We start from the raw sequence: 14,146 nt of genomic DNA, 5'->3' as shown, positions 1-14,146 counted from the left end.
CTGTTGGTAATGAATTTGCCATATTTTAATTTTATACATAATTTCCATGCGCGCAGATACCCTCTCTTTTTACATAAATAAAAAAAGAATATACTCTAGTGTGCAAATACAACGGCAACATTTTATTACGCCTGTAAATATCTATATATCAAAATAAAATTGCCTGTTAAATTAATTAATGAACCCATTAAATACTTATTAAGTTGTAAATAATGTAAGAAAATTCATATATTGACTAGCCAGCGGTTCATGTCCCATGTAAATGTTATCATTATTCCAAAAATGATTGTTGTCATAAAATTTAATCATAAATATATGGTTAATAAAAAATAGAGCATGTAGATTACCGTGTTTCCTAAATATAGCCAAAAAGAATAAAAAGTTTTAGAAATTTAGGCATGTACTTTGAAAATAATTATGTTTAAATCAATATTAACTGTTCTATTAAGTGCTGATGTAGACGACATGATTTTGCAAAATATAATTTATGGGGCATCCACATCATCATTATCTTCTATAAATAATTAAAATAAACAAACTTCACAGAAAATAAATAGATATTATTGCCAACTTTACATAATTATCCATATTCATGTGAAATCATCTATAATCAACTCACCCAGCAAAAAGAAAAAGAAAAAAGAAAAATCTATGATCAACTCAATCAACATCAAGCAAACTCTCAATTTTACGGGTTTGGCCAAGTGCAGGCTTAACCCAATTCATGCATACTTTTTTGTTTTATGTCCCGATTAAATCGATTAAGGCAAACTTCAAATTATTCCATGTTTACGTGAGTTCATTCTATGCTCAAACAACTGATTTTAGGCTCTATTCAAGATTAACCGATTTCGTGAGGTTCGTTCATTAACTCATGCAACCGATTTTAACATCAAATGCAAAATAAGTCCATTTCATTTTTATGTTCGAGCAAGTAAGCAATCTTCACCATCAACATCGATCAAACATTCAAGAGACGTAGGGAATTTTCTATGAGTTTGAGGAGTTACCTCTCCCGATCCTGATCGGGAAGAGCCCAGAACTGTGATCGAGAGCCGAGCCTTTTCTATTATGAATCACGAACCAAGGGGAATCCAGATGGCTAAAATCGGAAGGAACCAGCTTGGGTCAGGGCTGTTCGGTGCTGCATGGAGCTGTTGGGGCACATCGAGGACAGGAAACGGGATGCCTCAGTCTTGGAGAATAGTCGAGGAAGGGAATCAATTGCCCTTATGAGATTTCGAAAAATTAGTTAACCTAAATATGAAAAAGTTAAAATTAAAAGTTTATCCTAATTAAATTTAAAAGAAAATTTTAATTTGAATATTTCATAGGTGTATTTAATTAATCGTAGGAAGTTTAATGAAGATAATCACCTTATCAATGTGCAACCCTCTTTGCTTGTTAGATTGGTCGCTCTATATTTAATTATTTTATTTTAATTTTTCTCGAATTTAATTTTAGTTATTCTAGAAATTTTTTTATTTTTTTGTGAATTATTGTGAATTCACGGCCGGAGCTTTGTTTCGGATATTTACAATTTAGCCCCTGAACTTTCTTGATTCAGATATTGTCCCCCAAACTTTTGTGGACTAGACGCAAGCATGAATTTGGATTGATTTGATCCAGTCATCTAGTATCTGCAGAAAATAGTTCGTCGTCTCGATTAGGCCTTATAATCCGACCCATCTAACTGGATCCCGAAGCCCAAAATCATAAACAGTGGTAATAAAGTACAACGAGGCCAGGCTGCAAAATGCTGAAATGTTATTAGCCTTTGTGACCATATTAAATTCGTGTCATGATGGAGAAATCTCGAACTTGATGGCCGAGGTTATATTTATCTAGGCAGAGCCAGTTATAGTTGCCTAAGGGTGTGCACAGATATCGGATATACTCGGAACCGATCAGAACCTACCCGTTAGCGTAGATTCGAATAGCTCGTATTGAAAATAGTGTAGGTCCGAGTATTAAAATAGAGAATCGGTGAAAACCGATTCTGTTTCCGATTCTTGCATATAGGGTATCCAGAACCGGAACCGATATCTGGACTCGAAATTTTCCCATTTTATATATATATATATATAGTTATACTCGGATATTCCTATATTTAAAAAATATAGTCACTATTTAAAAAAAATCTAAATGTATATCGACATTTTATTTTGCGTAATTATTGATTATAGATTAAACGTTTTTTATTTTATCTAGCGAGACAAAAAAATTTACAGGTTCCAGTAGGGTACCCGAAACCTATGATTTAATATAGTTTCTAGGTATGTTCCAATTCCATGACTCAACAGGGTAGGACTCGGTTTCAAAATTTTGGAACTTATCCCTTACAAGATAGGGTCTGGATATCATTAAAAAAATATAATACCCGGACCCGCACACCCCTACAGTTACCGTCCAGGGATAGTCGAGGACTCAAAGCAGACTCCAAAATACGCAACCTGGGATTAACTGCGGCAACCGACGTCGACAAAATCTGGGCGACGCATGAAGCCATCGGTCATCTTGACTGGACATGGTGCCACTTCAAGCCCTCACCTCACCCGCCATGTAGAGGTCAGAAAAGGCCAATTCATTAGAAATTTGAAAATATCTTGAATGTTTTGTACAATAGATGAAAAACAAGTGTTCTTACGCAATTTTCCAGTCTCCTTAATTTAGAGTTGTACTGCTCATTGAAAGATTCTCATACCAAAATACAAAAAGATCATATCTTAATACTCAAATAAGATAACATTTAGCTTAAGTGAAAAATTTATAGCTATATGTAAATTGATTTTTTTACTTAAATGATTTGAAATTTTATTTGCATAAAAGATAGAAAAATCATATCTTTAGGGTGATACAAATATAGAAGAGAAACATATAAAAAAAAGATTATAACGATATCTAAAGAAGAATAATGGTGGGATAAGACAACCAATATGGCACCGAGCGAAGAAGGAAAAAATAATGATTAGATAGGATAATATTATGTTTCATATGTGATAAGGATTTGCAAAATCATCTAGGTGCTATTATTCAATAAAAAATAAATCTCTTGATTTATCAGATCTTTTTCATTTATCGCCTATAAATAGTTGGTTATTCACTTGGAGATGCCATTGCTTTCTCAAATTTTATGCTCTATACGCTCTTGCAAGTAATTTATTAGTATTGTTTGGCCATATGACTATTCGAAAAAGAAAAATAGTTGCGCCAGAAAAAGGTTTTTGTCAGTTAATCTTTTCTCAAATGTATTTAAGAAGAACAAATTAATTTCTCTCTCTCTCTCTCTCTCTCTCTCTCTCTTCTTCTCTCTTTTTTTTTTAATCTTATCAGCTTTCTTCTTTGCATGTATTTTATATTAACTTTTTTCTTTTGCATTTTGATTATATATGGGCATTGACAATGTTTAGTAATGTTTTGGGTGTTGATTTTCAACCTTCGGTTTTTATCGCATGCAGAGACTTGGCACTTATGATACCATCCAAATTGTGTTTCCAAGAAGCAAGAATCGTTTATGTGTTTGGCATATTGAAAAAAATAAATAAATATATATATATATATATATATATATTAGCTGAATGTAAGCTCCATTTCAAAGAAGAAAAAAGTTGGGATTCTTTTTTTAGCTTATTGGTCCATTATTTTGAATTCCACTTCTGAACCAAGGTTTAATGACAATTTAAAATTTTTTGAGAACCAATATAGTGAAAAATCATCGGTTCTTAATTATATTAGAAGCACATGGTTTCCCTTCAAAGAACTTTTTGTTATGCCATGGACAGAGATGTATTTGCATTTTGGAAATCGGGCAGCATCAAAAGCTGAAGCTGCTCATTCGGTATTAAAAGATTACTTGGGAGCTTCAACGGGGGATTTAGTTGAGGTGAAAAATAGGATTTGTCTTGCCATTGGCAATCAATTTTAAGAAATCAAGACACGACCTCAAATGGAAAAGGTACGTGTTGCACATCACTTTCACATTCTCCTTATCAAAGAATTGGTTACGCACGTGTCAAATTCTGCATCGAAAGAGATTTTTAAGCAATACGAACTTGCAAATAATGGAAACGATTTTTTTTTTATCTACGATGGGGTCTTCCTTGTGCACGAAAAATATGTTCTATGAGATCTCAAGTTTTACAGCTTCACATGATTCATCCACAATAGAGGCTCGATGGAAAAACGTTCTTGGACAATGACTTTGTCCATAGTGGTGAAGAGCAGCAATATGTGCAGGATCAAATTACTTGTGCAGGAAACTCATCGGGGTCATTTGCTAAATGAACCCATCATTGAAGCTCATAGAGGCCGTCCATCACATTATATATCCACAAAGAGAACTAATTCTACAAGGCGTGATCCATCTGCTTTTGAGATTGTCGAGAATAAAAGGAAATGGAGCATATGCAAGATTGGTCGTCATAATAGTCGGACATGCCCATCTAAACCTGAAAATATTGGTTCGACTATGGAGACAAATATCATTGCCGTGCATAGAGGAGTCAATACGATCAATACCATCGATCTCAACAAGGCACTTCATTCAGAAGACGACCATGTATAAGGTTAGATTGTCCTTAAATCGATAAAGTTTTTTTTTCTTAAAGTAATTCATTATTCATATAATGCATCAATATTCTTTTCTGATTCTATGAACTCTGTGGCAGGAATGCGGAAGCTCGTAGGATCGTGATTAAAAGCATGTGATGTTCTCATACTTCTTTTTAAAATCTTTTTATAATTATTGTGTGTTCCGTTTATGTTCACAATAAGTTTCTTTCATTGAAAATCTATGTAATAATCTATGAGCCGGTTCTTTTAAATAATGAAATCCATGCCCATATTGTTCATGCTTTCATTTAATTATTGTAATTGTGTTTATTCTATGTAAAAGTTTTAATCGTGTTACGAATTTGAGGATTAGTGTAAAGCAATAAAGTCAAATCCAAACTAATAAGGACTAGGGATATATATGATTATGTATAGTTTAATAACCAAAATGGGAACGAATTAATTAAGGGAGTGAAATACTTGGGAGAGTGATCTGGGAGTTTATCCACATTTGCCGTAACCATAAATAAGTCATAAAGGAGTAATATGGTACAACGTATAAATGGGGGCCTAATAACAATACACCCTGACCAAATTTAGGCATCTTGTTTTTTTCTTAATAAAGAAAGATGTTCGTTTGGTTCGCATCTTATTGCATATGGGCAGTCCAGCGCTTCTTCCTTGCCTTACCACATTGGACACAATCTCGGTGTTAACCGAATGCTTCATAATTGTATGGTTTCATTTCAGGAACGCAACACAAGACACTCCATATGCACATATTTACTTCGGAAAATTACATTCAACTACTGCGATTACAAGAAATCAACCTGAGAATGAGGACAGACTGAAAAGATCGGCATAAAGAAAGCAAACAAGACGATACAGACTAAACAGATGCCCCTGCTTCAGCAGATATATATAATCACGCTACTAGTGTTACAATTCAGTTGATAGACAATCCTAAGTGCTTGGACTTTGGCTGAGGCAGAACGAAAAAAAAATGCACTCGCACTTATGTGATGTGAATAAGTTATCAGTATGGACGATATCGGCGCCCCTGGCTGCTATCGGCGCTGTGCCTTCCCTGGCTCATGCTGCCAGCACTTTTGCCACCAATGCCACCGCCCCTGCTACCGCCTCTTCCATGTGGAGGTGGTGGCATATGAGGCGGACCTCCAGGTTGTTGCCTGAGGAAAGAATGAGTTGTTTTAGATGCCAGAGCTTACAAAGATAAATAAATAGCCAAATAGATTAAGACCACTGAGCTTACAAGACATATCCGATTCTTCCGTCGGGTAAAAGCATTGGCATCATCGCCATGCCCGCCGGAGTGGGTCCCCTACCATAGATCATTGGCTGCAAAGAAATTTCATATTTTGCTCAGGAGAAAGAGTTGTAGAAGACGAAACTAAAACAAATATTCAACCCAAAAAGAAAGTCTAGTGCTTAGCCCTGCCTGACATGTTAAACTAATAAGAAACAAACCAGATTAGTATTCAAATAAATGCAGTATCTTCTCACTTGTGCAAAGCCTGTCGGAGCAAAGCCTGGGGCCAGAGCACCGAAGGGCCCACCAGGCATGCCATAACCAACTCGGAGTGGGTAACTCGGAAGAAGCCCTGCCTTTTGTGAAGCAGGCCCTGCAGCAGACTTCTGGTCTGCCTGCGGTTTTGCAAGGGAACACTCCAGGACTTGCCCTGAATACCGAGCAACCCAATCATAGTATGCTTCACAAACCAGTCCCATGTATAAAAAGAACTCGGAATATTTTAGGCAGTTGATTATCATTACCATCTAGTTCATATTTCTCTGTGTTCTTCAGTGCTTTCATGGCAGTTGCTCTCTCTGCAAAATGGACAAACCCTATCCTGTTTCTCTCTTGTCCTGCCTTTGCCGGTGGAAGAACGATCTTAGTTATTGTCCCGTGTCGCTCAAATAGCTTCTTTAGCTGATCTTGGGTCACATGTTTTGGTAGATGTTTCACATATACTGCCTTAACCTACATAATGAGTAAAACAATTTCTAGTTCAATGCCCAGCAAGCGATAACCCTCCAGGACCTATGTGACACACAGGGGAAGCAACTAAATCTGAGGAAAAGAATGTAAAGAAAAGGAAGTAAATTTATGTATTGAAAAATGGCTTTTTAAAAGCCACCCCGGGAGGTCCAATCAAAATATTTATCATAGAAATATCGCAAAAACCAGCATCCACCTGACACACGAGCGTGTGATTCCCACCCCCTTCTCCCCTTCCCCCAAACACCCCCCACCCCCCCAAAAAATCTTGACTACATGGTCTCAAAATTATAAGCATAGTGTAGCACAAATGCAAACTTACTGCAGTGAAAATCACAAGAAACAAAAGAGATAAGATCAGAACCTGTGAAGAAGCACTGGAATCAGCATTTCTAGGGTCAGCCCAGCTCACTGTGGGAGAGTTACTATCGAGTTTGAAAGATGGACTCATCATCTTCTGCCTGGAGTATTCAGCACATGCATTGTTGTAGTAATCAATAAATGCAAAGCCACGATTATTGCTCGTGTTTTTCAAATCCTGGCAATAAGATGAGAGTATCACTATCAATCTACTTCAGCAAAAGCAAAACAACCTAAGATTTTGGCAGCAGATAAAGACAATTTCTGAAAGGATCATGAACAGGGCTCTCAGATGTAGAAGAAAAGACCAATAGAAAAAACATGGTTCGCAGTAACTCATTTAAGCTATCAACTACCTTCACCAACTCCACGGCAGTAACACCAGGTCCAACCTGCTTCACAGCTTTCGTTAGATCTTCATCACTCCAGTTTCTGGGAATGTTGCCAATGAACAGACGATGCTTTGCTTGAGATGTTGAACATCTGATCTTTTTACTCTAGAGAAACAGAAAAGACCACTACCAAACTCAGTTAAGGCATAATTATTCTCAACCTGCTTCGCATCTTTGGGGAATTGGAATTAATGCATGAACCATGAAGAACAACGGCCATCTGATTTTGGCTTTTAACAATCAGCAGTCATAGATATGCTTATGATCTACTTAACTATGCTTATGATCTACTTAACTATTGAGCAAGAAGTGCCTGGTTAATGTACCTTAAATTCAGTACCATTCAATTCCTCGATCGCTTTAGAAGCCAGTTCTACACTTGTAAAAGTCACAAATGCAAAGCCCTTGTTTTCAGCAGAATCTTTTCCTTTCATTATACGAACCTGCAGTGAAAAACCATTGTGGGATGATTTCCCATATTGACTGCAATGAAAGAGGAACAATCATTTCAGAGAAATTAGCAGGGCATACCTCGGTAACTACTCCTATAGACTCACAAAAAGTTCTCAATTCCTGTTCAGATGTATCTTGAGGGATTGTACCAATATAGACTTCAGAACCATGTGGCGGACGTGCAAGGACCTCTTCAAGTTTTTTCCTCTCTTCCTCGTCGACAACAATCGCCTCATAGCCTTTGAGGATTTTCCGGCCACCAGCTCCATCAGATGTATCAACATCATCATCTTCTTCCTCCTCCTCCTCTTCAACTTCAACCTCCTCTTCTACCTCCACCTCTTCTTCTATCTCCTCAACTTCCTCTTCCTCCTCCTCCTCCTCTTCTACTTCCTCATACTCAACTTCCTCCTCCTCCGGATCATTTTCTTCATCAAAATCAACCTTCTCATCAGAATCGGCTGGCTTTTCAGGTTCAACAGGTTTAGCAGCAGAAGATGCAATCCCCTTTGTCCTTGGCATCTTATGTATCTAACTAGAAAAGGTTGCAAGGCAATTGTGAAGAAGGCATGGGGGGCAGAAGAATTCATGGGTAGAAGAAAATGCATGTTGAGAAGAGGAAACCAATAAAAGGCCACAAGGATTAGAAGAGCATGATTCACAATTTAGATAGTGTCATGAGATAAGACTCAAGGGAGTCACACTGTGAAAGAAGAGTAGCGATAACAATAGTAGGACTGTGAACTGAGTATGGCAAGTGTTTTTGAATGACAAATATAAGGGCTGTGAAGTTCGCTGCATACAATAGAGAAATGAAATTGAGATCGGGCCAAGATTGCGGAGAGAGAGAGAAATGGAGAAGTCCAGGGGTCAAATCATCTCCATAATTAGGAGAAAGCAACAGGCCCGTAACAATTAAGAATTACTGGAGCAGCGTGTAAGTATTAAGAAAGTCATAAGGGCGACTCTCGTACTGCTTCTGGGTTATGAAAGTGGCATTGTGAACAGAACGAACGGTTCAAGGCTTTTTATTTAGAGTCATTCAGATTTAAACGGATAAGACTCCCATAAAAATTGGGAGCTTCAACGCACAATAATTGTCCCATCCCACACAAATATTACCAGTTCCAAACTAAATGAACCAATCTGAGCACCGTCCTGCAATAAATTGACAATAACGACTAAGATTGGAACGAATTTCACATGTTAAGCATAACAAATGCCTGACTAAAATTTGAAAAGGGTCCCTGAAAGCAAAAGACTTTCTCAGCAACAGTATTTTAAATCTCAAATATCTACTAGATAAATATTATACGATGCATTATGTCTACTTTGCATGTCACGCAAGTAAATACACCAATGAAACTCCAGAAGTAGCTAAGATTTGAATAAGTACACAGAAAGCAAAATACAATAACTGGCAATCGCCTTCACAACCGAGCTATGTCCAGCTTAGTTCTATCCCTAACCTGCAGTTGAGCTGAAACCGATGAGCCCTACCAGCTGAAACCGATGAGCCCTACCGACTGAAATTGGCCAAATTCTCTAAATCTACGCAGAAGAACACCAACAGACACTCAGCAAATTGTGTATTCCTACTTGATCAGCTCGTAGAGGTACAAAACCAGAAATTTTTCTGTCCCCAGATCATCAAACCCCCTAGGGACCACGGGTCGAACGCCAAATTCAAGAACCCGGCCTCAAATCAGAGAACATTAACTGGAAGAGAAACGACAGAGAGAGAGAGAGAGAGAGAGAGAGAGAGAGAGAGATTTACTCTGAACTAATCTGCAGCGTCTTGGAATCCGAAGAAGGAGAAGGAGAAGGAGAAGAAGCAGAAGCTCGCCGTGATTCTTGCAAGGCAGGAAAGAATCGTCGACGACGGAGAGATGTCGCGAAGAAAGGGAGACTAATTGAATCGATGAGTGGAGAAGATGAAAGGCAAGAAGGAGTTGAGCCCTAAGCCCCAGTCCTGGCCTGTGTTTTCAGGCCCAAGGAAAATCTCACGGCCCAATTCTGATGGGCCCTTTGGGTACTCCCGACCCGGCAAAAGCTCCGGCAAGGGTGGGCAAATCGTGGTGGTATTTAAGCTGAGCCCCCTTTTACCACCTGGGGTCGTGCCCGATTACCAACTTATCGGGGCTCGGTGCTGTCGTCGAGATTTTGAACAAGTATAAGGAGACCCGAGTCCACGAAGCAGTAGGGGTGCTCGGTTTCATTTTGGTGCATTTTTTTACTTAAACCGTAACAAAACCATAAACACGAGTTTTATGAAAATTTAAAACCATATCCATATCCAAACCATATTTTTAAAAATAAAATCAAACGTAAAATTCGATTTTTTTTTTCAGTTTTATTAACCGCATAACCACATTTGATAAATCTTTCAATCATCCATAATAATCCGTCAACTCCATAACAAAATACACATACAAAATAACTCATGTACAAAACAACTAATCAACTACAATTCTAAATAAAAAAAAATAAAATGCCTTCCATGATGAAGACCATTATATTCTTCGAGGAAAACACGTGATCTGCTCGTGCATTAAAGGAAAACACAGGTAAGGATTTGAGTACATCTATTGGAAATGTTTTCAATAGATGGCAGGAAGTATCATAGAAAAAGGGTAAATTGTCACGTTGCAAAAAATTATCGTAGCTATTCCAATCTTAATTCTCAAGTTTACGTAGGCATTATCAATTGAGGTGGAATTTTCTCTTTTTCTGTAGACCAACATACATACATAATAGGCTTTTGCTCATGTGTTATACGGGTTCTTTATAATATATATATATATATATATATATATATATGTATTCTTTCTTACAGTGTAATTATTTTCTTGTTTGAAAGACTAATTTTTATTAAGGTCGATAATATTTTTTAATTATATTAATTGCAAGTTTCAGATAATAACTTTTGGTAACTTCTTATATTAAAAATTATAGAAATTTAACTAGTTTAATGATAATTTTGCAATTAACCTCTCATTTAACATGTATAGTCTATATAAGTTAATTATTAATTCCGATTTATCATATATACTTTAATTTTGAAATTACAATTGAAATTTACAATTACCAACTTTATTTTGAAAACAATTTTTATTATATCCATGTGTCCTTTTTTATATTTTGTCATTGATGAGCATAAATACATATATCGTGCATAAAGTTTTTTCTCCTCTATGACCATAAAATCATAAAATTAATAGCTTTATAGTTTTTCATGGAAATTATAAATGTCATCCATAAATTATTTCTTTAGTGTTGCATCCTTTGCGTTATATCTTTAACGCAGTTATATTTCACTTCTTATAATGATTATATTCAGATTTCTATAGGACATATTTGTTTCTTCATATAATAAAATATCTTGAATGATTAATTTTATACTATAACCAATGATATACTAACAAAATCAAACTAAATTTAGAATAGTTCAATAATGATTTTGTAACTAACTCTATTAATTAGTATACATGACATCTTTATTTGATTATTTATATATTAGGTTTACTTTTTTTCATTTTGTTGATACTTTTGACAAATTTAACTATCTGTTGTTTTAGATTCAATATTTTATTCCATCCTTATTTCAAATCTTTTAAGTTTATAATACCATAACTTCGTAGAATAAGTACAACAATATCTTATACTATTATTTAAGCGAAAAATCAATTTTTTTGGGGAAAATATAAGCCACGACAAAACTTTTGTTTTTGTGTCGATTTTATTACAACCTTTTAAAATCACATTATATAGCACGTCGTTTAGGGTGTAGTGTCAATAGCACAACATCTTGCTTTTGTGTCAATTTTATCACAATTTTTAAAATTATATTATATAACACATCGTTTATGGTGTCGTGTCAATTATGTCATCATGTTAAATTTTCCATAAAAATTAAACAGAAGGCCGATGTGATGCACACGATGATAAATAGTTGGCCCAAACTCTTGTCACATACAAAATAAGTCATACTCCAACCCGCTCGATGCCATTTTACCTACTGACTCCCTCATCATCAATAGCTAAATCTCTTTCCCGCCTCTCTTCACACATCTCTTATTTCACTGCAATCTTAGATTTCTTTTCAGTTCAGTACTTTGCCCTTTCTCTCCCCTCTTCACCCATGAGCTTGCCAGTATTTCTCTTTACACTTCTCTTTCTTTTGTTCCCATAGAAGAAAATAAATTAAAATTTGCATTTCATTTGACAAAGTATGAGCTTCCCTTTTCTTTCTAACAAATTTTCACTCATTGTTCACTATATGAACTATAGTAAGTTTGATATGTGATTTTTTTTTTCATTTTATTGATGGTGTGCTTGTTTTCAAAAATAGCAATTATGTATGTGAAGAGGCAGGAAAGAGATTTGAGTATTGATAGTGAGGGTGTCGGGTGAGTAAAAAGGTACTCGGCAAGTCGGAGTATGAGTTATTTTGCATGTGGCAATAATCTAATCCCACTATTCATTCACATGTGCCCCACGTCAGCCTTTCGTTTAATTTTCACGAAAAATTTAACGTCAGACTATAATTGACACTATACTCTAAATGTTATTCTATATAGTATAATTTTAAAAAATTATGATAAAATTGACACTATAGCAAAATGTTATGTTGTGACATATATTTTTTTCCATTTTTTACTATCTCCTTATTTTTAGTATGTGATTGAAACGTCAAAAGTATCTTTTATTTTTAGGTTAGATATGATATGATTTAAATAAAAAGAGATGAATCTAAGGACAATAGTGTCCACTTAATATTATTTTCTCTTCTCTATTGTCTCCGAAGTGTCAATCTCTCATTAGTTTGCTCTTTCCTTTCTCAACCTCAAAATTGCACGTTCTATCATATTATTTTAAACAACAAAAATTTAAATTTAAAAATTGTAATTAAAAATTTCAACAGTAATAAAATTTTGAATAATAATGCTAATTAGACTAGTTTCAAATACTATATTGCTAATTTGGCTACTCATTCCCTCATTTGTGTTGCATATTTATTAAATCATTAACATTATTCAAATCCAATATAGATATTAAATGCTAGTATACAAACTTGATTTTGAATTTTTTTTTGAAAATTATGTCATGTTATATCCTTGCTTTCATTTTTGAATTTTTTTACTTGTTTTTGTGATCCTAATTTCGTAGAATTAGTCATGTGGTATGTATTTTTAGAAACATTGTGTATAGGAAAATACCTATTTTATTTTATTTTATAGTTAATATAATACGATGATATACTAAAGATATCTTGCACATATATATAAGGGTAAATTACAAAAAAAAACTCAAATTTTGTAAAATGTCTCAGTTTTGTCATAAATTTTGTTTTGTTACAAAAAAACCATAAGTTTTATAAAATGTTTTAAAAATGACCTCCGTTATAACTTCCGTCAATTTTTGCCTACGTGTGACCTACGTAGACTGTTAAAGGGACCCACCATCAGCAGCAAAAATTGACGGACGTTATAACGGAGGTCATTTTTGAGACATTTTAGAAAACTTATGGTTTTTTTGTTACAAAACAAAATTTAGGACAAAATTGAGACATTTTACAAAACTTGGGTTTTTTTTTGTAATTTACCCTATATATAAATGTCATCTTACTCATTTTTTGGAAGAGTTCTAGACACATACTTTATTTTCATACATTAAATTTTATATTTTGATATGCTCCTAAATTTTGTGTAATTAATTTTTTGTGATAATTTATATATTCTTAAATAATTATCTTCAAATATAAATTACTCTAATATCTATTTTCATATTTATTTATTAGATAAGTTATTGTTTAGTCATTTTATTGATTCGGAATTCTTATTTTTAACACTTAAAATTTTATTTTTTAATATTACACATATCTAATTAGCAATTATTGATAATTTATATATATGCTTTATTAATTATTTTTTAGTATAAATTAAATATTAATGTACACAAGATAGTTGGTACTATAAACTTATGGTTATAAACTAATTAATTTCTATAATTTTTATATAAGAAGTTATCAAAAATTATTGTTCTAAACTTGAAATTAATATAATTAAAAAATATTATCGATCTTAATAAAAATTAGTCTTTAAAACAAGAAAATAATTACATTGTAAGAAAGAGTATATATATATATATATATATATAAAGGACCCATGTAACGCACTGGCAAAAGCCTACTATGTATGTATGTTGGTCCACATAAAAAGACAAAATTCCGCCTTAATTGATAATGCATGTGTAAACTTGAGAATTAAGATTGGAATAGCTACGATAATTTTTTGCAACGTGACAATTTACCCTTTTTCTATGATACTTCCTGCCATCTATTGAAAACATTTCCAATAGATGTACTCAA

The 14,146-nt window shown here is 34.4% G+C and overlaps 1 protein-coding gene across 6 annotated transcripts; it reads right to left on the bottom strand.

Annotated features, from left to right (window-relative positions):
- Nucleotides 1–5,272: 5,272 nt before the first annotated feature.
- Nucleotides 5,273–9,709, bottom strand: LOC116196777 (heterogeneous nuclear ribonucleoprotein Q-like). Of its 6 annotated transcripts, XM_031526670.1 has the most exons (11): nucleotides 9,554–9,708; nucleotides 9,246–9,327; nucleotides 8,899–8,934; nucleotides 7,855–8,311; nucleotides 7,650–7,766; nucleotides 7,288–7,428; nucleotides 6,936–7,109; nucleotides 6,346–6,553; nucleotides 6,076–6,251; nucleotides 5,825–5,910; nucleotides 5,273–5,741 (listed from the first exon to the last, which is right to left on the bottom strand). In XM_031526670.1, exons 4-11 carry the CDS (start codon nucleotides 8,296–8,298, stop codon nucleotides 5,588–5,590), a joined length of 1,500 nt encoding a protein of 499 aa, XP_031382530.1. In that variant the 5' UTR covers nucleotides 8,299–8,311; nucleotides 8,899–8,934; nucleotides 9,246–9,327; nucleotides 9,554–9,708; the 3' UTR covers nucleotides 5,273–5,587. The 6 variants fall into 6 exon arrangements, with proteins under 6 accessions (XP_031382530.1, XP_031382527.1, XP_031382529.1 ...); XM_031526667.1 differs by having other exon boundaries at nucleotides 7,855–8,934; XM_031526669.1 differs by lacking the exon at nucleotides 8,899–8,934.
- Between the last annotated feature and the right edge of the window lie 4,437 nt (nucleotides 9,710–14,146).

Source organism: Punica granatum, chromosome 2, assembly GCF_007655135.1.
Source record: "Punica granatum isolate Tunisia-2019 chromosome 2, ASM765513v2, whole genome shotgun sequence".
Classification (NCBI taxonomy): domain Eukaryota; kingdom Viridiplantae; phylum Streptophyta; class Magnoliopsida; order Myrtales; family Lythraceae; genus Punica; species Punica granatum.
The sequence above is the reverse complement of the archived record's forward strand: the minus strand, read 5'-3'. Positions and strand labels throughout refer to the sequence as shown.